This window comes from Peromyscus leucopus, chromosome 16_21 (genome assembly GCF_004664715.2).
Source record: "Peromyscus leucopus breed LL Stock chromosome 16_21, UCI_PerLeu_2.1, whole genome shotgun sequence".
NCBI lineage: Eukaryota > Metazoa > Chordata > Mammalia > Rodentia > Cricetidae > Peromyscus > Peromyscus leucopus.
The window spans coordinates 36,113-63,168 of record NC_051084.1 but is presented as its reverse complement, the minus strand read 5'-3'; the positions used below and the strand labels follow the sequence as shown (position 1 = coordinate 63,168).

At 42.1% G+C, this 27,056-nt stretch overlaps 1 protein-coding gene across 3 annotated transcripts in view; it reads right to left on the bottom strand.

Moving 5' to 3' along the window:
* Nsmce2 (NSE2 (MMS21) homolog, SMC5-SMC6 complex SUMO ligase) overlaps positions 1-27,056 on the bottom strand; it is a 225,030-nt gene that overhangs the window by 162,199 nt on the left and 35,775 nt on the right. For all 3 annotated transcript variants that reach the window (XR_005090181.1, XM_037200156.1, XM_028882202.2), the window contains exon 2: positions 19,362-19,468. Coding sequence is in view for 2 of the 3 variants with exons in the window: in XM_037200156.1 (XP_037056051.1) it covers positions 19,362-19,468 (107 nt within the window). In the remaining variant the exon portion in view is untranslated. The remainder of the gene's footprint in view (positions 1-19,361; positions 19,469-27,056) is intronic.

The window sequence follows — 27,056 nt, the reverse complement described above, 5'->3', positions numbered from 1 at the left end:
TCCTTAGGCACACACCTGTAATCCCAGTACTTGGTGGGCCCTGAGGCAGGAGATTATGTAGTGAGTTTGAGGCCAGTCTGGGCTATATAACAAAACCCTAATTCAAAACTAAACAAACAAGTTCATATGTCTTGGCCCAGTGTTTGTGTCAGAGGGCATGAAGGGGCATGAGGTGAACCATAACAGTGTGCATAGAAGGGTGTGGGGTGAAAAATAGCTGAGTGTACATGGTAAGGCAAAATATGTCAGAGGTGCACATGGAGGGGCATGGAGTAAGAGATGTCCTAGTGTGCAGTGGGCATGGGGTAAGCAATGTAAGAGGATGCATGGAGGTGCAGGAGGTGAGAGAGCAGGACTAGGGATACACACTTTGTGCTCTGTCTGCTGAGGAAGCAGAAACTTGGGAAAAGAAAGGCCCAGTGCTCAATCTCAAGAGAGCCTATTCTTTCTGAGGATTATCACAGGAAGCCCACCTGAGGAGTACTCATGGGATCATCTTCTTCACCTCCCTTGGATCTCAGCCACAGCCCCACAAGTTGGAAGGTCTTAACCAAAAGAACTGATACCATTTCTATTATGACCTAAAAGAAAAGGAAATGCTTTTTTCTTCTTCCTAGTGTTGCTAACTGATGAACCTACTTAGTAGACTAGAATAACTAAAAAGACAAGAAAAATGATATAAATAATATAAAATACCTTGGGATAACACTAACTAAACAAGTGAAGGACCTGTTTGATAATAACTTTAAATCTCTAAAGAAAGAAATTGAAGAAGATATCAGAAAATGGAAGGATCTCCCATGCTCATGGATAGGTAGGATTAACATAGTAAAAATGTCAATCTTACCAAAAGCAATCCACAGATTCAATGCAATTCCCATCAAAATCCCACACAATTCTTCACAGACTTGGAAAGAAAAATACTCAACTTCATATGGAAAAACAAAAGACCCAGGATAGCTAAAAGAATCCTGTATAATAAAGCAACCTCTGGAGGCATCACCATCCCTGACCTCAAGCTCTACTATAGAGCTATAGTAATAAGAACAGCTTGGTACTGGCATAAAAACTGACATACAGACCAATGGAATCGAACTGAAGACCCTAACATTAATCCACGTACATATGAACACCTGATTTTTGACAAAGAAGCCAAAACCATACAATGGAAAAAAGGAGGTATCTTCAACAAATGGTGCTGGCATAACTGGATGTCAATATGTAAAAGATTACAAATAGATCCATATCTGTCACAATGCACAAAACTCAAGTCCAAGTGGATCAAAGACCTCAACATAAATCCAGTTACACCAAATTTAATAGAAGAGAAAGTAGGAAGTACTCTTGAACGTACTGGCACAGGAGATCACTTCCTAAATATAACACCAGCAGCATAGACACTGAGCACAACAATTAATAAATGGGACCTCTTGAAATTGAGAAGCTTTTGTAGGGCAAAAGACACAGTCAATAAGACAAAAAGACAGCCTACAGAATGGGAAAAGACCTTCACCAACCCCACATCTGACAGAGGACTGATCTCCAAAGTATATAAAGAACTCAAGAAACTAGACATCAAAATATTGAACAATCCAATTTAAAAATGGGCTAAAGAGCTAAACAGAGAATTCTCAAAAGAAGAATCACAAATGGCTGAAAGACATTTAAAGAAATGCTCAAAAAAAAAAAAAGGAATACTCAACATCATTAATCATCAGAGAAATGCAAATCAAAATGACTCTGACCTTACACCTGTCAGAATGGCTATGATCAAAAACACCAATGACAGTCAATGTTGGAGAGGATGTGGAGCAAAGGGAACACTCCTCCACTGTTGGTGGGAATGCAAACTTGTACAACCACTGTGGAAATCAGAATGGTGGTTTCTCAGAAAATTGGAAATCGATCTACCTCAAGACCCAGCCATACCACTCTTGGGCATATACCCAAGGAATACTCAATCATACACAAAGATACATGCTCAACTATGTTCATAGCAGCACTATTTATAATAGCCAGAACCTGGAAACAACCTAGATGCCCGTCAACTGAAGAATGAATTAAGAAAATGTGGTACATCTACACAATGGAGTACTACTCAGCAGAAAAAAACAATGACAGCATGAAATTTGTAGGCAAATGGATGGAACTAGAAAATATCATCCTGAGTGAGGTAACCCAAACCCAGAAGGACAAACATGGTATGTACTCACTCATAAGTGGATTCTAGATATAAAGCAAAGAACAATCAGACTGCAACCCACAGAACCAGGGAAGCTATATATAGCAGGGGGAACCCTAGGATGTTTTGGTTTTACTCAATTACTGGGCAAGCTTCAATCAAACATTTCACTATTAGGATAAGAATTTATCCTGTATCAAGCTGATAATAGAAAAATAAATAAATAAAAATGGGAAAAGAAAAAAAGGAAAATGGTGTATCAGGTGACTTAACACTTTTTCTTGAATCTATAAATTATCATCTACAGTGACACAGTTTCTAATCATTCAGTCTGATTTCAATTTGGTCTGTATGCCGTACCTCAACAGTCCAGGGTGAGGACAATGCAAGAATAAAAGGCTGGACCTTTCCCTCGGCTTCCATGCCTCACAAAAGCAACAGCTCGACAACGGGCCCGAATGATCCAACAGTTCTCTCCTGTCACTTGTCCTTCACGTGCTCCGTTCAGTCCAGTTCAGCAGCTCTCTGATGCTGCCTTCTTGGTAATGAACGTAGTTTCCTTGCCCAAACTGCTTCCCAATAACAGCTCTGCCAAATTGCCTTTGATATACATTTGATACAGTAACAGCTATACTATGGGAAAATTAAAACAGTAATAAAGCCAAGCCCTAAGTTTGGGTGCTTCACTGTCTATGGAGTACCTTCAGAATAATACATGCACTTTGGTTCTCATTATTAAATAACACCTCTGAAGTAAACACCTGATTAGTGATAAGCTGAAACTACAGTGTCAACCAAAACAGAAAATACAGTATTACAGAATGAGCATCCCTGTTCCAAAAATTCATTTTCCAATGCTCCCAAATCTGAATCTTTTGAGCAACAATATGATGCCATAGTAGGAAATGCCACAACCAACTTTATACAGTAGGTCACAGTCAAAATACAAGCACAATAGAAATTTTATTAAAGCAATGCATATCTCCAACCTGTGTATAATGTCTATATGAAACACAAATGAATTTTGTGTCCAGACCTGGGACCCATTTCTAAAATGCCTCACTATGTATGCAAGTACTTCAAATCCAAAACATTCTGAAGTCTCAAACAGCTCTCCTCCCAAAGGCCTCAGGTAAGAGTTTTCAACCTGCATACCTAATGCTGTAAGACCACCTTGTTAAACCGCTACATTCCTAGACTAGTGGTGGTGCACACCTTTAATCCTAGCACTCAGGAGGCAGAAGCAAGCAGATCTCTGTAAGTTCATGGCTAGCCTGGTCTACAGAGCAAGTTCTAGGCCAGCCAAGGATAACAGTGAAACAATATCTCAAATCGTTTATCATGTCATGATCAACTTCCTCCTCACCCTCCAGGTCCTCTAGCTATAACCTATTTGCCCTGTTTATATTTTACACCAGAAGTGTTCAAGGCAGTGGCCAATGCAAAATGTCACCTAATACTATAAAAGTTCCCAAACTGGCCTTTTTATTTCTGTATTTTAAATTTCATTTCACAAAATCCTTGGGTTCAGAGATCCACAGAAGCAATTACTATATTCTCAGTGTCTACTAGACACAAAACATTCAAGTCCATGACCTTTATTTAATTCTTGAAGTCGCCTTATCCTCTTTACAGACAAGGGAAAAGGAAAGGGTTGTAAGGATGCATCACTAAGTGAAGGCTACATGGTCGGGCAGTGGAGAAGCAACAAGGCTTCAACTCCGTGTTCTTTCCTCCAGCCATCCACACAGCCATCCACACATCCCACATAACGACCCACATTCCACATCACCACCTTCTCCCATGAACAGATTCCGTCCTTATTGCTCCTAACAGATCAAGAACAAGGCTCCAGGATAACATGACAAAGAGGAAGTAATTTCTCAGGGAGTGGGGGTATAGCCCCACAACAGAGTCCATGAATAGCATGTGTGAGGCCCTGGATTCAAAAGGGAATCCCCAGTACCAAAAGGGAAAAGCATACTCAGCCTCAGTTAACGAAATCCAATACTGTGCAGCATGCACTGGAGGGATCCATTACCACGGAAGGGACTGAATGTTTTAATAAACTCAAACATAAAGCATCCCACTGAGAGTAGAGAACATCAGTCTCACCTCAGTTCTATTTTAATTTAAATCCTTAAAATCCCCTTATATCCACAACACTGCCACCCTCAAAATAAAGCATAAGTGGTTTTAGATGAGTCAATTTTAAATGCTTTAATTGATTTTAGAATAAAAGTTACACACATATAACAATATTCTTTTCCTCAAACAGATAACACTAATGGGATCCCCTCCTTTACATATGACAAGTCAGTATGGAAGGGCATGTTTTGTTTAGATTAAACTTCTCAAACCTTTACTTCTGAGAGCTTTATGAGATATAGGCAAGATTCTAAATATACTTTATAACTAAGATGAAACAAAATTATTTTCTCTCAACTGACAGCTACATCCTAAGTGAATTTAACAAACTACATCCATCTTGAATATAGAATATCATGAAAAAAAAAAAAGCCTTAAATCACAAGTAGGAGGAAAAGTGAAGCTTTAAATGCTACTCCTTGAGAGCAGCAAGGTGACCTGGGTAAGTCTTTTAACCTTGCTGAGGTGCAGAGCCAAGAGGAGCCATGTTTTCTAATTGCATAAAGTTCCCAGGCTCATTTGGAGGCTAGAGAGCCAAAAAGGCTTCTCACTGGTAAAGAAATCCGGTTTCAGCTCTTACTCACAGGGCAGGGGACTGAAGTCTGAGCTGGTATTTACAGATCTGGCTTAAGCAAGCCTTGGGCACACAGTAAGCAAGCAGGGAAGTGATTTCAGTATTTCTCACCTTGATCTCGGCTAAGTCCCCCAAATCACTTTTCACAAACTGATACCCATACAACCAATAATGGGCTTTTTCACTTCTTAATAGAAACTGGACCAAAATAAACTACTTATGCTTAAATGTTTCTTAAGTGACTAGTCTGGAAAATCAGCTACTGAATTTATTTCTGTGAGAGCTAGTGTTCCATGATTCATTTTAAAAAATCCAAATGCTGGGATGTGTCTTTCTCTTCCCAGCTCCTAGAACTCAGAAATTCCCTTCCTCCTCTGGAGAAGAATCACCAAGTGTCTTCCGCTCTTCAGCTTTGTGCCCATTTATGTATGCACTGTATCACAGATGGGTCTTTAATCTCCAACAGCTACATAATCACCTTTCACTTGTTTTTGGCAGGGGTGAGGGTGTACGGATGGGGTGATGTCAAATCTGTCTATCTACATTTTGCTTTATGTGCAATCGCTCACTGAGGTACACAGGACAAATTCTACTGCTGTCCCATCTCAGCAATGAGAAGACCAAAGTGCAGAAGTTGCGAGAGTGGCCCAAAGTCACAGCCTGGCAGGGACAGGGTAGGAACAGGTTTTTATTTCCCAGCCCAATCTCCCTTATCAGTCAGATAGCAACTAGTCAGCAAAAGGAGCAAGGGACAGAAAGGTGACTGACTGTGGTTTATCCAGACCTTATTTTCAGACTAATTATGTATGGCTTTATGGACTGACTGTGGTTTATCCAGACCTTATTTTCAGAATAATTATATATGGCTTTATGAATTTTCACTAACTCCAATTCCTTATTGTTTCACAATGAGCTAGCACTAAAACCATCTGCTCAGAGTATAAATTGTTTCAACTTAATCACTAATTCTCCTTGTCATGCAGAGATGTTCACTTGGAGAGTTTCACAATAAAGTGACTCAGTGGCTGAGCAAGCTGATCTGCGTTAGTCACTTTTTAACTGTTGGAGAGCTTCTCCCCAAACTTCTCAGGGTAGGCAGGGGGATAGAAATAAGCCTTTACCCAAAAGACGGCAGCAGGGAAGGCAAGAAGTGAATGTGGGTCTCACACACTTTCCTTTCTGCTTAAGTCATGAGGTAGGAAAACAAGGATGAGGAAAACGATCTGCAGTCATCTATCCGGGCTTAGGTGGCTGAGAAGAGGAAGTATGCTAACTTAAATCAGCACAGGGCAGATGGAAGTTAAGGGCTGGGGCTACAGCTCATTCAGTGCTGCCTAGAGTGCAGGATGCTCTGTGCTCAGAAATCAAAGACAGTGGGGGTGGGGTGAGAGTTAACAGGCAGAGCAGTCAGACACACTTTCACCCCCAAGGACTTTCACACGCTCTCTCATCCTAGACATCAAGATAGCACTATCAGATAGGCGAGGCAGGTACTGCGAAGATGAGCATAAAGTCTAAGAAACTTGCTGAAGGTCACACAGCTCACTCTTCAGTGGACATGTGCAGAAGAGAATGCAACAATTACAATGATCACCAAGACAAAGACTTACTATATAACAGCATCGTGTGTGTCACAGTACGGTGGAGAGGAAAGCACTCCAATTTCATGTTCTGATTGAGTAATTTCACTGTTGTTAGGGAAAGTACAGTATAAGATGTTCTAATTTCATCATGTCATATTATACCCTATCATATTATTTACAGGTGTTCCAAGGAGTATAACAAGAGTTTCTGCCAAGAAAGAAATAAGCAGATGATGTTTTGCATTTCGAAAACCATGGATTAATTACGCCTTACATATCAAATTCATTTTCTGACTTTGTAAGAAGAGGATTCTCTGAGTGCACTTAGGATTTAGTCCACTCTGAGGTCACATGTAGTATTTTATGGGACACTTTAGGCCTGTTTCCCATCAAGGACTAAACTCAACTTTAGGGTGACAGGGGGTGACCCATAAGGTCAGTAGGCTTGCTTCTCAGTATCAACAGCATTCCAAGAACCACAGGTGATGGAGGCCACCGGAAGGCAGGCTTGAGCACATGTGAGAACTCACAGGTGCCAGCTGAGGCGAAGGGAAAGAGCAAGTGTGTCCAGATGTCTGGGAATCATTTGTGTGTGCAGCCACATTCAACTACTTCTGGTTACTGTTTCCAATGGCAATAGACACTGATCAGGCCTTTCTAACTAGCACTTTCTTGTCAAACATAATTAAATAATTATTTTAAGATGCAAAGAAAAGAAGAAATAATTTTTAAAACCATTCATAACTGGCTGTATTACTCTACCCCAAAAGAAATGAAATGCAAAAATATCTAGTGCTTTAGATTATCAGGTTGGTCATGAAACCAAAGAAAGAAAGTGCCACCTTTGCCAGAAGCTCAATGTTCTGAGAGCAACAGAGAGAAGCCCTCTCCGGACTTGCAGTGGGTTTGCTGAGCAGCGGCTCCACTTCAAGCAGCAGGCTTTGCTGTGCCACGGGAACTGCAAACTCACCAGGGTCTGGGAATGTAACACCCTACACTCATCCTCTTAGTCTCTTGCTTGTTAATGGCTTATGGATATTCTATCTGAAATACATCTGACACATGATACGTGAGTAACATTTACATAAACAATAAATAAATACACAATCCTATACATTGTTCTGGCCAATACAATACCACTACCAAAGTGATAAACAGCTTTTCAATAGGTATGCTGAACGAAGTCAATAAGATTTAAAGATGTGACACACAAATCAATAAATAGGATAAATCAAAAGTCTATTATAAGCCGGGCGGTGGTGGCGCACGCCTTTAATCCCAGCACTCGGGAGGCAGAGCCAGGCGGATCTCTGTGAGTTCGAGGCCAGCCTGGGCTACCAAGTGAGTTCCAGGAAAAGGCGCAAAGCTACACAGAGAAACCCTGTCTCGAAAAACCAAAAAAAAAAAAAAAAAAAAGTCTATTATATACAGAGAAACATATGCAGGGTTTCATTTCTGCTACTTATATAAAATCCCTAAGAAAATACCACATGTTATTCTTGAACTAGAAATCTTGCTTACTTACTTATCTGGTGCATACTTTAGAAGAAGCCCCATCACTATACACTAGCTGACCCTGACTGTTCTGAACAAAATAAGTGCAGTTACTAGCAGGGAACTTCAACTGTCCAGATGCCATGCTGCTGCTCACTGCCATGCAGCTCACTGCCGTGCGGCTCACTGCCATGCAGCTCACTGCTGTGCAGCTCACTGCCGTGCAGCTCACTGCCATGCTGCTGCTCACTGCCATGCTGCTGCTCACTGCCATGCTGCTGCTCACTGCCACGCTGCTCACTGCCGTTTTGCTCACTGCCGTTTTGCTCACTGCCATGCAGCTCACTGCAGTGTTGCTCACTGCCACGCTGCTTACTGCAGTGTTGCTCACTGCCGTGTGGCTCACTCCATGCAGCTCACTGCCATGCTGCTGCTCACTGCCATGCAGCTCACTGCAGTGTCGCTCACCGCCACACAGCTCACTGCCATGCAGCTCACTGCCACGCTGCTCACTGCAGTGTTGCTCACTGCCGTGGGGCTCACTCCATGCAGCTCACTGCCATGCTGTTGCTCACTGCTGTGGGGCTCACTGGTTTCTACTGAATCCGTCCAGGTCACAACACTGACAAGACCAGTAAGTTCTACCCCAGCCAGCTCTCCACTCCAATTTCTGGAGAAATCCCTTCCACAGAGAGGGAAAGAACAGTTTCACACCGCCCACTGCAGTCTCCACATGTGAGCTAGAATTCCCTTTAGGATGCTGTCTAAATCTGGCCAAGGGAAATGATGACTCTTCTCCATGGAACTTCCTGTACAACCTGGTGACAGTGTGACAGAGAGTTTCAGGTGCTTTTGGGGTGTCACTTGTCATCTTTCCCAGAACTATGACCTCTACTGCTGTCTCCAGACTCAGTAGAAACTGAGGCTCAAGGTCAAAGGGTACACGAGCAGAATTTACTAAGCCTGTCCTTATTCCAAACTCCCTGGGTGTGTTTTTATCATTTCTCTCAAACTAGATAACTATTCAAATGATTTTGTAGCTGTCTTGGGGACAAATCAATAGGCTTTTGTGTCTTTACTAGTTGAAGTATGTCATGATTACTAATTGAACAACTTAATTATGAGCTCAATAGACAACTGCTTTCAACTGCCCAGGTGAGTATGTATTCATTTTACAGTGAACCTGACTCTCAGGTGACTCTCCAGGTCAATCGCTCTGCCTGCTTCTCTCCCTGTTTCCCACTCACAACCACTGCCAGATGGTGGGGAAGCCGGAATCCCAAACTCAGTTCTTGTCAACTCTAGAGAAAAGATGAGGCTGGAAAGAGATTAAAGTGGTTATCTATGCTGTATGTACATCCGGGTGTGTCCAACCTGTGGTCCACAGGCTGCATGCACCCCATGACAACTAGGAACACCACCCAACGTAAACTTATAAACCTACTTAAAACAAGAGGTTCTTCTATGTGGATTTTGTTTCTTGTAACTTAATCATGCAGGTCTTAAACGTGAATTTTTTTTTTCTTTTTTTGGTTTTTTCGAGACAGGGTTTCTCTGTGTAGCTTTGCGCCTTTTCTGGAGCTCACTTGGTAGCCCAGGCTGGCCTCGAACTCACAGAGATCCGCCTGCCTCTGCCTCCCGAGTGCTGGGACTAAAGGCGTGCGCCACCAACGCCTGGCCCTTAAACGTGAATTTTACAGAAGACAAATTCATGCTACAATGTCAAAAGTTAGGGATGTCAGACAGACTACATCCAATGTCAAAGCAACAAAGAGATTGCTATCTTAAAGCACACTCCTGCACCGGAGGTGGCAGTGGTGCACGTCTTTAATCCCAGCACTCGGGAGGCAGAGCTAGGTGGATCTCTGTGAGTTCAAGGCCAGCCTGGTCTATAGAGCAAGATCCAGGACAGGCACCAAAACTACACAGAGAAAGCTTGTCTCGAAAAACAAAAAACAAAAATTCCTGCTTGTTAAGTAGTTCAGGGTTACCCACTGCTGCTAAGACTAAGGTTTTCAATATCACATGGGTAACCCAGTGCTTGACCGGAGTTTGTGGTAACTCTGGCTGTTCAAAAGTCTGTCTGCTTCCCCTATTTGATAACCCTGTATTGGACCTTTCTTGTGACAATTTCTGACAAGAAGTGACGGGAGAATCAATATTCCAGTCTTTAGTTCAGGGGATATGGTCCATCATGGTGGGGAAGACAAGGCGGGGGTGGGGTGGGGGGTGGGCCCCTGCTCTGTAGAGGGAGAGTGAGGTCACTGGTTACATCCTGACCTCCTCCTAGTCATGCACACTCACCACCCAGGCCTCACCTCTTAAGGTTCTACAATCTCCCCACACAGCACTCCCCAGTGAGGAGCCAGTGTCCAAACCCATGAGCCTGTGAGGTCACATCCCCTCCTGGCCTGCTCTGTAAGCCCCCGCCCTCCCTTCCTCTGCCATGTCTCCCTCTTGTCCTTCTCCCCGTCATCAATCCACAGAGGGTATGCTTGTTTCCAGCAGACACTCTGACAGCCACACAGTCTGAATGTCTTTCCAACCTTTCTTTCCTCCCTTCAGCCAAGGGGTAGTGGTGGTGCCTCTTTGAGTTCGAGGCCAGCCTGGTTGGTCTACACAGCTAGTTTTAGAGCAGCCAAGGAACATTCCTCCCTCCCTCTCACTGGTGGAATAATGTGTCACTTCCCCCCAAAGCCTGGCCCTTTTCTCTCACTTCACAGGATAATCACTAAGGCCACCTCCTGTAGGGAATCTGGTGTTCCTCTGCCCACCTCCCAGCTCCCTAGACCATGCAAAACCTCTAGGTAAAACTACTGGATCTAGCCCTTAACTTCCTTATAAAATGAAGAGGCTAATGGGGGTAAAGAGATGGCCCAGCAGTTCCGAGCACTCAATGCTCTTACAGAGGATCCGGGTTCAGTTCCCAGTATCCACATGGTAGGTGGAGTTCACAATCATCCGCGACTCCACTTCCAGAGGATCCAATACCCTCTTCTGACCTCATGGGCACTGCACATTGATATATGTGGTTCACATACATAAATTCAGGCAAAACACTCATACACATATTTTAACTTACAAAAAAAGTTAGGAGGCTGTGGCTACAGCAGCATTTAATAAAATAGATTCTGTGGAATGTCAGCCCTTCCCCCAAGCTGTTTTCTAATTAGCTCAGTTTAGGAAATTTCTAAATATCTTTTTCCTCTGGAGAATCACATTGCATAAAAGCACATTAGAGGCTTTTGGAGTATTTAAGGAAATTCTTTCATCAAGCATTCCCCACGCTTACTTGACCACAAAATCCTATTCTCCTATTATACTTATTCACATCCTGATTAATTCCTATTACAGAAAAAACTTTTGAAAATACTGCACTGGAGGCACAGGTCTACTAGAGTGTTAAGTATTTTATAATTCTGATTAAAATTCAACACTTAATACCTAACAGGCACTAAGACGGATTTCTGTAGACTATGAAAATGAATCTCAGTGTAAGAATGTTCACCTCTAGTGGCCATATTACTTGATAACTAGAAGACCTATCTAGAGTCTTTCCTATAGAGCATCTCATCAGTGAACTATATACACAAGCTTAACTCCATGTAGAAGACAAGTACCAAACACAATGCAACTGTAAGATAACTGGTGAGGGCGCTCTAAAGGGCCAAAATAAAAACCAGTCATCACAGAAATAGATACATCCTAAGGCCAAGTGGCTGACAAAGTCAATTCCCAAAGCGGAGGCCCTTTGAAACATCACTTCAAGGCAATGCTCCTGCAGAAAAAAAGATCGCATATGATTGGACTTATCCATAAGCTTCTGAAGTGAGCTGTTGAGAGGCTGAACCCCATTCTGGTTTTGGGGTATTTGGTGTAGGACACAGCAAAGAGACAAGAGGGTGGGCTCCCAGGACTTGGCTGTTGGGTCCAACAGCTTCTTTGTTTTTTGGTTTTGTTTTGTTGGGTTTTGTTGTTTTTCTTTTGTTTTTTCAAGACAGGGTTTCTCTGTGTAGCTTTGCGCCTTTCCTGGAACTCACTTGGTAGCCCAGGCTGGCCTCGAACTCACAGAGATCATCCAGCCTCTGCCTCCCGAGTGCTGGGATCAAGGCGTGCACACTGCTGCGCCCTGGCCGCCCCCCCCCCCCCCCCCCCCGGCTTCTTGCCTGGCCCTCTCTGCTGTCATCTAACCTTGCTGGTCCACTGCCTATCTTTCCCATGCTCAGGACCCTTGTCCTTAGGCTGTAGAGCCCCAAGATACTTCCCCTTCCTTTAGTAAATGGCTCAGGATGTCTACAAGAGTGAGGTGCATTTGCACATGAGCTCAGGAGATAATCACACCCAGCAGGCACATCCTCTGGCCTAGAACTTCCTTCGGATACTGGAAAATAAGGTATTAGCTTTCTAAGTGAGCGACTCTGCTCAAATTTGGTTTCACTAAAATGGTAAGCTTACCTGCAGGGGCTGGGCATGGTGGTGAATGCCTTTAATTCTAGCACTTGAGAGGCAGAATGAGGTAAATCTGTGAGTTCAAGGCCAGTCTGATGTACACAGTGAGTTCCAGCCCAGCAAATCTACATAGGGAGTTCCTGTCTGTATGGGGGTGGGGGTGTGACGGGGGGGGGGGGGGTGTAGGATTACCTATAGGGCTGCATGTTAAGGGACTACATATTGAGTTAACTTAAAAACAAAAAGAGGTTGGATGTGGTGATGCACACCTTTAATCTCAGTGCCAGGGAGACAGAGGCAGGCAGATCTCTGGGTTCGAGGCCAGCTTGGTCTACAGAACAAGTTCCAGGACAGCCAGGGTTACACAGAGAAACAAACCCTGTCTCAAAACAAAACAAAAACAGAAAAGAAGCAAGAAAAAACAAAATGACCAAACAAGAAGCCCTAAGTTACCAGTTGATGGAGGGTGAAGGGTGAAGGGTGAGAGGGCACGAGGAAGCGACACGTCAGAAACGGCCGAAATTCATTGCATAATGACAGGGCTGAGGTAAACTACACTTTGACCCAGCTTTATCACACCTGGTTTTCAACACTCTATATGAAGTGCACTTCTACTCTTTTAACTCTCAACACATTAACTATGAAAGGCAGATAACGTTTCAGGTTAGCGTATCAAATACAAACCACAGTAAGCAAAATAGACTTGACGGGTGGTAAAGAGCAAAGAGCCAGTGCAGCACCTAACTGGTCCAGTTAGGAAGTAAAGCCTTCAGTCTCCACAGGCTTTCCGTGAAAACGTTATAAAACACTGCCTTAAAAACAAAAACAGCTGTGGGGCTGCAATCCGATTTCAATGCTTAAGTCTTACATAATGTAAGGAGGACAAAACGGAGTTTTGTGGAAAATGAAGAAAATACACAGGCTCTGGGTTTCCAAACACCTAACACAGCGAAGCAAACACCACAGGTGAAGTCTGATGCTGCTTCTAAGAGCTGGAGTTTGTTCTAAAAGTTTATGTCCAAATGAATCTCAAACTCCATTACTTTCCAAAAGCTCTATGACTATATGACTATATGACTGATAATTGATGGGACTAATACAAACCAGTTAAGTCATTTGTCATTTAGCTTTAAGGTTCCCTTTCATTTTCAACATCAGAATTAAGATCATTAAAAAGTTTATAAGGTACAAAAATCAGAGCCTTAAAAACAAGGATTTGGTGAGATTGTAAAATGGTGTGCCACTTTGGCAAAACAGTTTGGTGGTTGGTCAAAATGCAAAACATTGTTACTCTGTTACTCAACAATTCTTCCCTTAGGAATATATCCTCAAACTACTGAAAATGTGCACCTATGAAACATGTACATGAAGGTTTACAGCAGTGTGTTGCTAATAGTAAAAAAGTTAAAACAACTCAAATAGCTATCAAATACTGGAGAGAAATAAAATGTGGCTTATTCATACAATAGAATATTATTAAGACATAAAAATGAATGAGAAACTGACAGATTAAATGACTTTGGTGAACCTTCATAATTTCATTTGTAGATCTTTCCATTTCTAATTTATAAATACATTTGGGGTTATAAATTATAAATGTACTGCCTCCTGTCAACATTGTATACTTCTATTTGATGATTTCTGTGTCAAACATTATATGGAAATGTTCCAAGTTAAAAAAAAAATCAAAAAAAAAAAAAAAAAAGTTTATAAGGGCCAGCAAGATGTCTCAGAGGGTAAAGGCACTTGCTGCCAAGCCTGATGACCTGAGTTCAATCCCTGGGCCCCACATGATCAAATGAAAAAAACGAACTGCAAGCTGTCTTGACCTCATCCAGATACAGTAGCCCAAGGCATTTCTGTTGTCTGGTACTCATCTTCCCCATCTACCTTCACCAATCTAAAGACGATAGGCCAAATTATAGGTGTGGGTGCAAACACTAATAACACAATGAGAAGCACACATGACTACCACTAGATTTATTCAATAGTCTAATTTCAGGAATAACCTCTACTTGAAAAATTGAATCATCAGTAATGAAACTATTCATAAATCTGCTACTGCCGTGGTGTGCATCACCAGGCAGAGTACCTGGCATGGGGGATCAACACTCAAAAATCTGCTAGCAACTCAATCACTGACCAACCTCCGGTAGGTTACGCCACCACTGTTCTTCAGGTTCTTACCTATGAGTATAGGCATTTTCATTTGTTTTTCTGAAATTAAGAATTTGGAATGATCAAGGCACTCTAATCTTTGGCATGAAGACCATCACAAGGAACTGAAGAGATGGCCCAGTAATGGTTAAGAGTACTTATTGTTCTTGCAGAGAACCCGGGTTCTGGTCCTACCGGGCAGTTTATAACCACCGGTTTACTCCAGTTCCAGGGAATGTGATGCCCTCTTTTGGCCTACATGGGCACCTGCATGCATGTGGTACACATAAACTCACACAGGCATACACATATACACACAAAAAATACATACGACTTAAAAAAATACATAAACACTATCAGAAGTGGACTATCAGTGGGAGCTGGTGTACGTAGCTTGATTAGTAGAGTGCTTGCCTAGCATGCATGAAGAAGTGCTGAGTTCAATCCCCACCATCCCATAAATCTGGGCACAGTGGTACACATTTTTAATGCCACAAGTTGCAAGCTCAAATGTCCGGGGCTATATGAGACTATCTCAATTAAATAAATAAAGGAAAAATTAAAGAGCATCATAAATAAGGTGCTCCCACTTATGACAAAAGTCACATTCAGAAGTTAACTATCTTTCACTCTCCATATTAAGAGTCATTTGACTCTTATCAGAAACTTCCCTTCTAACCATCTATCAAAGACACTATGCCTGGAGTCATTAAATTGCCCACAATGCACACACAGTGATAATAACTAAATGACAACTATTGCTCTCTGTTAGATGTGCGAATTCTGTTCTAGACTTCAGATGGAGGTTAAGGTCATGTGGTTCCTGCTCTCTGACTTCCAATGTCCTGAATCGACAAGTGTTTGGTATATAGGTGTGCAGCACATTGACTCATTAGACATTCAGGAGGAAAAGACAGCCAATGGAGTACATTCAGTGTACTACTTCAGAAAGCAAGGGAGGGATGGCAGGGCCACTGAGATCTACTGTTAAGAGCATCACTCTGTCTCCACACAAGACGGGAGATAGGTTTTACCAGGGCAGTTAGCTGTAATAAAGGAAGTACCTATATCACTTAGGTATCTTATCAGTGTACCATTTCATACCTTCCACAACACGCTTATAACATGTGTGCTCTCATGACTGAAAAGCACCCATCCAAATAGCTCACAGGCCTAAAACCCACTCATCCTGAAAGTTTTTATTAATGTTTTAGAAACTGGTCATTTTTGTAGTACTCACTACATAACATTCCCTCTACAAACTAGCTAAAACAAGGTCCTTCTTTCCCTTTAGGTTTAGACCACTGAAACAAATACTGATTCCTAATTAAACCTCAGACTTAGGGGATATAGTAGTGCCATTTTCTCAAAGGACAGAGGGAGGCAACCCGAGAACTTCTGCTAACTGCTAACAGGACTTCCCAGGGAATTACTGGTAAATTAATCTAGATAGATAAGGTTCCATAGTAAACTTCCCAAACATTTAAGAAGATGCATGAGCTCCAAATTCTAAGGGGAGAGTAGAAGAAAGAGTGTCTGTTTAAATAATAAGTACTTTAGTGAGTGAAGTAATATCTTCTTTAAAACCTTCCTGTGACTATGTAAAAGTCATGCACAGAAAGACCATGGATCGCATTTGGAACAAGCTCCTAAGTGGAAGTACTACATCTTTGAAAGTTCATGACAGAAGGCGGTTAGATGGGACTCAACGTTTCCCATCAGCTACTGTATTTCTTACCAACCTGACTTACAACTTCATTTTAGAGATCAGAACACTTAACATGTTAACCTAACGAGCTTATCTTGTACCTCTCCTTAGTTTTAAAGTAGGTCAAGATTGTGAAAAGTATCCAAACATGCAGTGAACAAAACAAAGTACTTATATCTTAGAAAGTCTATGTTCCACCTTTCCAAGATGTTCTGTTTAGAAATCTGGGTGTGCAGTAATACAGTATCTGATAGCCCTGTCGAGTGCTATGGATGCCCAAATGTGCTGATGTACATCATCTAATGTGGTTCATCTAACAGTACTATGAAAGCAGAAGATCATAAGGTTCCAAGAGTAACTTTCTTGACCAAGGATGATAACTAAGGAAGTGGGAGAACTATCTCCCTTTCCCATCCCTAGCCTGCTGCTATTTCTAAAGTGCTGGACTGCCCTGGCCACTCCCCAGGGGCTACTCCCCATTCTTTACACCTCTGCACAAGCCACAAGACACCAATCCCATACCTTAAGATTGGAACGTTGTACCAAAACATTAACCTCTAAATCCCAGGCATGCGCACTGAGTCTCTGATTGTATGTCTCAGAAGCCTTTACAGGTTGTGACCACTTTGGGCTTGTGTGACACTTGCATGCACAATGTAATTTGGCCAGAAAAGGCAAAGAAACAGTTTTCTCCTCCGCAAAAGCCCAGGAACCTTGTAACAAGCATCAGAATCTCTAAATCTATTCAATCCATCCACAGTGAGGTGATGGCCAAAAAGCAGAAGAAAACTCAAAGTGTGAGGAAATGGGATGGGACCTCCACCCAGATGACAGAAATGCAGTTAACTACTGAACGCATGTGCGTTGTGGGGTTCGCTTGATGTTTAATTTTTTTCTTTAAGAGTACTTGAGGCCAGGTGTGGTGGTGCATGCCTTTATTCCCAACACTTAAGAGGCAGAGGCATTGAGTTCCAGGCCAGCCAGTGAGAGATAGGGAGACTCTGTCTCAAAACAACAACAATGAAGAGTACTTGAAGGGGTTGAGAGAACTTGAAGAGGTATATTTTTTTAACAGTACATCAAGTATCTGTGAATTTTAAAACTTAAGGGAAAAAAACTAAATTTTTTGACTCCAGCATCTTGGTTTTCCTGTCAGTACTATAGGCCAGAGAGATGTGCTTGCATACACAACAGCTAAAGGAAGTTATCAAATAACACCCATAGAAAATACAGGTCAAAGCAAAGTTGAGCCTTATAACAGACCTGACTCTGGTCTTTAGTAGCAAATATACCATATTATTTAAAATCTGTTGAGTTCATAACAGCAGTTTTCAACTGCGGATACAAATTAGTAATAGAATCATAAAAAATAAAACAAAACAAAAGAACAACCCTGGTGTCCCGGGCCTGCTCCAGATATGTGAAAGAAAAAACAAAACAAAAAAAAAAAAAAAACACAGTAGGAACTATCTGGCCGGTTCTAGAACTCAACCAGAATTAAAAACCTTTGCTCAAGCTGAGTGTGGTTGCAGATGCCTATAATCCTCGCTGAGGACTAAGGCTGTGAGACTGACCTAGGGAGACCCTGTCTCCAGGGGCAAGTAAGGAAGAAAAGAAGAGGAGCAGGAGAAGGAGAAGCAGCAGCAGGAGGAAGAATAAACAAATAAATAAATAAATAAATGCTCTGTTCTAGTGTTTTCTGGCCTGCTGCTTTATTACCCATTTCCAAATATGATGCCACCAAAATGTACTTTCATATTTTCCTATCAAAAAATTATTCCAAAAGCTAGAGATAGCTCAGTGGTTAAGAGCTCTGGCTGCTCTCTCTCAGAGGACTTGAGTTCACTTTCCCAGCAACCACATGGCAGCTCACAGTCATCTAAAATGGGATCTGATGCCCTCTTCTGGCATACAGGTAAATATACGAAAAATACATAAATAAATAAATCTTGGCCAGCGCTCAGGGGGCAGAGGCAGGCAGATCTGAGTTCGAGGCCAGCCTGGTCTACAGAGGAAGTTCCAGGATAACTAAGGCTACACAGAGAAATCCTGCCTCGAAAAACAAACAAACAAACCAAAAAACAAACAAACAAAAAAAAAAAAAACTTACTCAGAGGACTAGACTAAGTCACAATAGCCAAAAACACTAGACTTTTACAATTTGAATGAGTTATTATTTAGTTATAAGTAATTATTCTTAACCACAGTTATATTACACCAAAAACTAGCCATACAAAAACAGGAAAAAAAAAATCTGTTTAATGCTCATTTCAGTGGCTTAAGTATTAGACAACATGTAAAATTTTATCTTTATCTGCATAGTAGCTGGTCTTGCTAAATACTTGCTCTTTGGAATTTTCTCATAGCCATAAGAAGAAAAGGCAAATAAAGAAACCAGAAGTGCAAGGCACCCTATTACACAGGTGTCTGAAGTCACTTGGACAGGGAGTTTCCGTGGCTCAGAGACAGAGGGTTTCTCAGAAGCATTACTGCAACCTTATTGCTCACTTCTTACTCAACACAGCACTACTAAAGAGGATGTTGCCACCTTCCCACCTTAACTGCCTAGTGTTGTTCCTGTGACAGCTGGAGTCACCAGAGAGAAGTTTGGCCTCTGGAACAACTGAAATGCCAACTTTCTGTATTTTTAAACTTCCTCTAAATGCTTCCATATTATCTGATTCTAAAAAATTTGCAAGAGATGCATATTAGTTAAAGGTAGAGAATGAGTAACTAAACCTGGTCCAAGTTATGCTTAAGCAGATCTGACTAGAAACAAGCTATACACACTTTCAGCATTTTAATGAAAACCTGCTCACATTTGAAGGGACTTATGTAGAACTTTTAAGAAAAAAATGCAAGACGATCTAAAATGCATTCCGTGTACTAATTAGCCTCAGTGCCCAGCTGAGACATATCTCAGATTCCTGTTCCATGAGGGTTCTGATCAACAGCTGCTTTAGTAAGGACAAGGAGATATCAAGGGTAGAAAAGAATTTTGATTTTCTTTCCATTTCTAGAGCGGAAAGCCATAAGCAAATACTCAGGGAAGTGGAAGAGACTTACATGATTTATCGTAGACTGGACAGCCTTAACGTAATGGCTTAGTTCTCGATCCATTTTAGCAAACTCAACCATGGCCCTGTCCATACTGTATTCACTACTCACTTCAGCTGAAAGAGAAAAACAAGTTGTGATTATTATTGTCCACCTCAAATGCCACATCTGGAAAAAGTCCAGACAACATAATCATCCAAAGGGCTAATTTGTAAAAGTACTGCATTTTTCTTCAAAATCCCCTCAACAATCAATTTTGCCTAGTTGTATGTCTCTCCCTTTCTAGAACTTTCCAGGGACTGGCAGTGATTTGGGGGAGGGGTTTCTCTGCCTTTTTCATGTAACATCTTGCCGTTCTTTCCTAGTCTCTGTCCTCCTGTGGAACAAGACCAATTTCTATGCCTTCCCTAGCCTGCTCATCTGACATACACACAATCAGCTATGTTGCTATTACAAAGGAGGACTGAGAATTAAGAAAACACAGTGGAGCGCAGAAACACTCTGTTCTGGGCTCTGGCCTCTCTGCTGCCCTTCTGCAGCACACCGAGAGAAAGCACCACTCCAGCTGCGCCTCCGCTTCTCAGGGTCTCAGACAGTCACTGTCTCCATCCCTTCTCGGTTCCCTCCCCTCAGGCCACACTCTTCTTCCCCAGTGGTTATCAGCTCCTCCAGACAGTCTCTGGGCTCCAGCCTCAGCTGAGGCTACCTGAAGGTTAGTCACATTTCCTTGCTTGGGCTTTAATGTCTACTACTACAACCTGGCTGGAGAAGGAAAAGGGACCCACCACCCAGAAGATCTGGATTGCCACTGGATCCCACAACATATATTTCCACCATCAAATCCCACCCCACCCCACCCCCCAGGGTCTAGAGAGATGGCTCCGACATGCAGAGCAAATACAGCTCTTACAGTGGATCTGCATTCAGTTTCCAGCTCTCACAACTGCCTGTAACTCCAGCTTCATCTGGTACCGTCTGGCTTCCTTGGGTACTTGCACTCACATGCACATAAGCTCTCCTTCCCCTTAACACCCTACCCCACATATACATAATTAAAAATAAAATACATCTTTTAAAAATTGCCCCACTTTGCCAGGTATGGTGGCACATGTAGGTAACCCCAGCACTCAGGAAGCTGAGGAAAGAGGTAGGATTCAAGGTCAGCCTAGTGTCCATGTACCTCATCTCAACCCCACCCACAGCATGCGCTCACGCACATCATACATATGTTCACAAAGCCCTTCCTAAGAGTCCCCATCAAACTTCATCTGTACATCCTTCAAGAGGTGAGCTCAAATCCCATCTGTTCTGAAATTATACCAACCTAGAAGAAACTATTTGCTTAATTTAACACCTACACTTCATATTTTGGCACCATAAATAATTGTGTCTTTCTTATCCCAATTTTTCTCATTTTTCCAAGGATAAGAATGGTGTGTTAGTGTTCCTGAGACCTAACAAAAAGTTGCAGAATTAATCTTTCTTCTATACTTCCTAAATCTGGAAATGTCATACCTGATATTCTATTGGATTAAAATAAGGAAAACATGTTATATACTCATTGTCTACTCTATTTTCAGTGTGATTTCCTTTCCATCAGAAAAAAAATGAATATACCAATACTGGGTGGGGGTGGAAGGCAGACTCACACAAAGATGTCAAAATTCTTAGAAAGATAATCCAAGAAAGGAGAAATTAATTGTACCCCTATCTGCAGGACTGCCACCAGGGAGGCTGGACAGATGACCAAGTATGGAAACAGACGGCATTCTTACAGCGACAGAACAGCTGTAACAGTTAACGAACGCCTCCTTAGGAACCCGCACACTGTACTTGGGTCACACCTCACAGCAGTGCAGAAACAGGTGGCCGGCTGCTTTGTTGTTGTTGTTGTTGTTTTGAATTTTCAATATGAGGGATTAAACTCAGGGCCTCACACTTATGAGGCAAGAATTCTGTCACTGAGCTACATCCCTGGCCCTTTTAAATTGCCCAGGCTGGTCCTGAATTCACTCTGTAGCCCAAATGGGCCTTGAACTAGCGATCTTCCTGCCTTGGCCTCCAGCATATTACAGGCCCATACTACCAGACCCATCAAAGAGATGGGTAGTTTTTACTTGCCTTTTATGCAGAAGAAAGCTGAAATAACTTGCTCAAAGTTATTGGTACCAAGCAGGAGAACTGAACTTCCAAATCAGGCTCTCTAATGGCAAAACATAGATGCTACTCTCTTGAACAAAACAGAAATTTAATATGAGAAAGACTCCAGCTCCTTTACAAGAATTTAAGACAACCTGTGAGCTTTAGTTCAGCTTCCAGCCAGTCCCTTAGCACAGTACTAAGTAGGTCACTGGGAAATTGACTCAGAGGCTTGGTGGTCCTGATCCTGGAAGGCTCTCTCTAAATTCCTCAAATAGAAGAAATGGATAAGAAGGAGGATGGTTTCCCTGGGGTTAGAAGTCCACTAAGTTTTAACATGGGGAAAGTATCTTCCCATCCTCACAGGTAGTTTGAAGTGCTGCGACAACACACAAGTCACCCACTGAATGGACATCCCCAGCCAAGGGCAGCCATTCAGAAGTCCAGGACGCACTAGTCCAAGAGCACCTGCAACAAGCACACGGAGAGAAGCTGCTAAAATCACCTGCCAGGCGACAAAAAGAATCCAGAGAAATGGTCAGGGGGAACCAGACTCCTACAAAGAACCCGGTGCAGAGGTGCTTCTAAGCAGCACTCACAGTTAGAAATAATTTTTATTACCCATATAACTAATTGCTCTCCTCTGACCAAACATGGCCTGGGAAGGCTGGGAATATTGAAATTTTTTCAATATGTCATCCTATGAACAATTATGCATTAGACTCAGCCCTTGCTTTCAGTAACTGAATGAACCTACATGAAATACATGAACATTGACTTCCAAGCCAATGCACACATTGAGAAGCCTTGTGGGGAGAACTCAAGGCCTCTGGGAGACCTGTCACCTGGCACATTAATTAAGAAATTGTTCCAAGAAGTTAGGACAATAACTAACTGAAATATGGCCCCCAACTCCACCGCAGCAAGCCAAGTCCAGAGGGCACAGATAATCCCTGCTTTGCATTATAAAATCGTAGCTTTCTGTAAGTATGCCAGCATCAGGCTATTCTATAAACCTACCCAACAATGCTGATCTGTGCTATTTCTAACACTATGCAGAACGACTATAGTCTATACTACCTAATACTAAGCGTGACTCGGTAAAGAAAGAGTCACAAAACAACCATCCCTTGAAGACAGTTTCTGTTTTGTTTGTTTGTTTTCCTACTCAGGGGCAAACTCCAGGAAAACAAAGAATAATATAATCACTGGAAGAGGGCTCCATTTGAGATTGAAATACTCTGATGCTTACATAATTGGAGAAGTCTCTAAGTGGATGAAGCTGGCCTGCTTATGGTTTTTCTGAAGTCAGACAAACCTATAATTATGCAATCTCAGCAGCCACGCTATTCATTAGACACGTCATCTGTTACTCAATGTTAAAATGCACCAACAGCAATAACTATTACTATTCTCTGCTTTGAAGCGCTGAAAAAGCATTGAAGCAGAAATGGGTGACTTAGTGCTAGAATGAATCTCAACTTCAAACAAAATTCATGAGACTTTAATAAGAGGAAGATGATGGCTAAGGCAGGAACAAATATGGAAGTATGAAGGTCAAACAGTAGCCATCGATGCCAGTTGTCCTGAATGTGGAAGGCCAGGGCAGAAGAAGGGACAGCTGACAGGAGAGAGGAGACAACTAAGCTGCTTTTATGGAGCTGGACTCTCAAGGAGGAATGACTCCAGGTTGTGGTTAAAAGTGTAGGTGGTAAGCATGGCAATACGGTGTCCTTATGACAGCGTGGGAGCATGAGATTTTCTTTCCCATTCAGTTCCAACACTGTCTAGGTTTGATTCACACCTATTTGCTCAGTATAATTTTCTAGGCCACAGGTTGAAAAGCAGCAGATGGGGGAAGCAGTTCTTTATGGTGGTGTGCCTGAGTCCACCTGGTTATGATCAATAGACCAATCCAAGTGCCATTCCAGACCAGCAACCAGGTTAGTGAGGGGAAATGGTAAGTGACCCAGTTCTGGACCAACTATTCTAAATAGGGCCTTCCCTAACCACAGGCGTGCTGTGGCTGCAGCCCAAGGTGTGCACTGGAGAAGAATACACTTCCCTGAGGCCTAGCTCTGAGGGTTTGGGAAGTCAAGCTGAAAGTCATTCATGATCTCTAAGTCTTCACTAGTACTAGAAACAAACATCAAAGTCTGGGCTTACCCTCCTTGTCTCTCCAAGCAACCATACACAGGGACCAATGCACCTCACTACATCTCACATGTCTTTTTGATATGCCCTAGTGAAATAAATCTCCCTATGACCTCAGCTATAAGGTCTTTTCCCAGACATCTGTCTACTGTCCAGAATAGGTCCAAATATTCCATCCCTTATCAATCCACAAACCTCTTTACCTTTACAAGTAGGACATGTGTGCACACACACTAGGGAGGCACACCCTCAAAACAAATGTCACCTACTTAGTCTTTCCACCCGCATATCTGATTCAGTTGAACAGCTTTGTCCATGGCTAAGCTATTTTCTCAAATTTTGTCCTAAACATAAAAATGAAAACCGTGGGATCAGGTTAATTTTTTTATTCTACGAAGCTGCACATAAGCATGTCTGAACAGAAACACACCAATTACATGTAGTTGTTTAAGTTCAACACCATGTATTTTATTAGTGAATTACCGAGCTAAGACAAAGCAGACATTTAGTGTTGCTAAGGATTGCTGCCTATGAGTCAACATGACTCATACACTCAGAAGAATCTGATAAACATTAAATGTCATAAAGTACATATACCATTTTGGCAAGAAAGAAGGAAGGCAGCGAGGGGTTGTCTGACTTTATTTTAAATTTCTTAGAATAAATGGCACATGAAGCCAGAAGATTTTATTTTCTGAAAATTGGGAATAAGTACTTCCAGATCCTTCAAATGAGAACTCGATTCTTCAATATTTTATTCAAAAAGCATCTACTCTTTTTTTTCTTGAGAAATGCAAACAAATGACAATATAAACCATGCCCTGAACTTCTCCCTGTCAAAATCAAAACCAAAACACGATTTCTCTGTAAAATTGGCTCTAATTATCTATCTCTAGTGACATATATCTGTGTGTGTCTCCTGGCAGACAGATATTAAGCAATCAACATTCATAAGGAGTTGAATTTAATGACTTACTCACTGCTTGAGCAATCTTTAATAGAAACTTGGTTACTTCTCACTACACTGCACTTCAAAGTTGTAATTATTCCTCTACACAGATATTAGTGTGGTAAAATTCAAACTGAATCCCCATGTTACAACTGCCTCCCACCGCAGGTAAGAGAGGAGTATCAGGTGCATGGCATTAGCAAGTCAGCAGCTGGTTTCTTCCCAAACTCTAGGAGAAACCCTGGAGAATTCCTCACCCTTCCTGCTGCCTGCCCGCCCGCCCACCTACATACAGCTCTCCTCATGCCATCAACACAAAAGCGGGAAGCTGTCTACCACATGGCTAAGAAGGCAGCTCTGGAATCCAGGTTCAAGCCAACCTCAAATACTTCATTACAGGCTCTGTAGTCTTTGGAAAGACTGTTTCTACATCTCTATAATGGGTACCAGAACAGTAATGGGGGCTAGAGAGATGGCTGAGTGGTTAAGAGCACTTGTTATTCTTGCAGAGAACCAGGGTTCAATTCCCAGAACCCATATGGCAGCTCACAAGAACCTCTAACTCCAGATCCAGGAGAGTTGATGCCTTCTCCGCCCTCCATCAGCACCAGGTATGCATATGGTGCATATTCATATATGCAGGCAAACACTCATACACATAAAATTTAAAAAAGTTAAACAATAAAACGATATAGAACAGCACCAAATTCATCAAGTTGTTATAAGGACTAAATAAAACATGCAGGAACAGTATTCAGTGCAGAGCCTGGCTCAGAGTTAGCACTAACTTAACATATCTGTTACTAAAACCACTGCAGGGGGGATAGTTAATCTACAAACGTACTTTATCCAAATCCTAAAAGCATCTTGCCCTCAGAACTAAAAAGTATCAAGTTTGTACTAACTTGCAAAGCACCAAGATAAACTCACAGACTTCAATGTTCAGTGATAAGTGTTACAGACATTCCTTTCCAAGTTCACAAATGCTTACTGGGCACTTACCACACATCAGGCAGGGAAAATGCCTTAAAGGAAGAGAAATAGCAGCTACCACTGCCACAGGAGGCAGAATGGTTTAGCAAAAGGCCATGGCTTTCACCAGACTGGGGTAGAGGCTAAACAAATGGTTTCACTGCTCCCCATGGAGACTGACTGAGAATTACAATAGTCAAACAAAAACACCAATGATGCACAAAGAAAGGCAGGAGCGGAAAAACTGACCAGCCTTCAATGGGCACTCTGTCCTAGGATCCATGAACACACTGCCTCCTGATCCCACATCAACTGTGTATTATTAAGCACACAATGGAGATAAGGAAACTAACTCCCAGAGAGGTGAAATCATCTGGCCAGGTCATGGAGTTAATAAATAGTGGAGTTATGACTTGAAGTTAGCACCGGAGGCACAGCCAGTGTCTGAACTACCACAGAAAGAGACAAAGCAGACTTCAGACAGAAGCTTACCATGGAGTAATGAACATGTTGTTCCTTATCTAAAGGCTTACTGAATCATCCTTCCTCTGAAAGGAGAGGGGAAAGAGAGACCAGTTCCCTGTAGTCCTCCTCCAACTCCATCTCCTTCATTAGACAGGCATTATACAGACAAAAGAAACATTTGCTGGCACTCCATAAGCTACCATGGCAAAGGCGTCCCCAAATCACAGAAATGAATGCAGCCAGCTACTAAAGTACCATGGGCTCCTCTCATTTACAACACCACCCACACACTCTCTTTTGGTCCCTCAAGTTTTCAGGGTCGGTCTTTCCCTTGACTCTAACACTTCCCCTACATCCCAGCCAGCCATTTCTTCCTACTAGACTGGAGAGAAATAGTGAGCTCAAGGCAGGAAGCAAAATTCACAGCAGCATTTCCCAACTAACATCATTTCTGTCTAAGCCACATTTTATCTACAGTGGGAGACTTGGAGACCCAAGAAAGGCTTAGGGGATAGAGTTTGGCTTTGACTCTGGACAACACCAAAGCTCCTGCATGACTTTCAGGCAGTAAAGACAAAGAGGAATCTCCTCTGAGTAAGTCTACAATGATGACTGAGAAACTTAAAGAGGATATTGAAAAATCATCCACACCATATCTGAAACACAGACCCATGAAAAGTGAAGGCTATTTTCCTTTATTATTCCTACTTTCTAATATTCTTAACATAAATCTATCTCACTTAAGCTAGTAAATACAGAATTATGCAGTTTCCCCACATATTTAAAAACAATGTTTTAAGATTAATAAAGCATATGGCTGCAAACTGACATGATACACTCATGTGGTATCTCCAGCCCACAAGCTCTCTGTCCTGCCAACACTACTATAAGGTTCCCAACAATGTAGTCTTCTCATAAAGCTATTCTACGTATGACACCTTCTGAAAATGACTACAGACATCAAAATAGTGCTAGACAGAATGGAAACAAGGCCTCAAAACACAACATGTTAGGAGAAATGACTT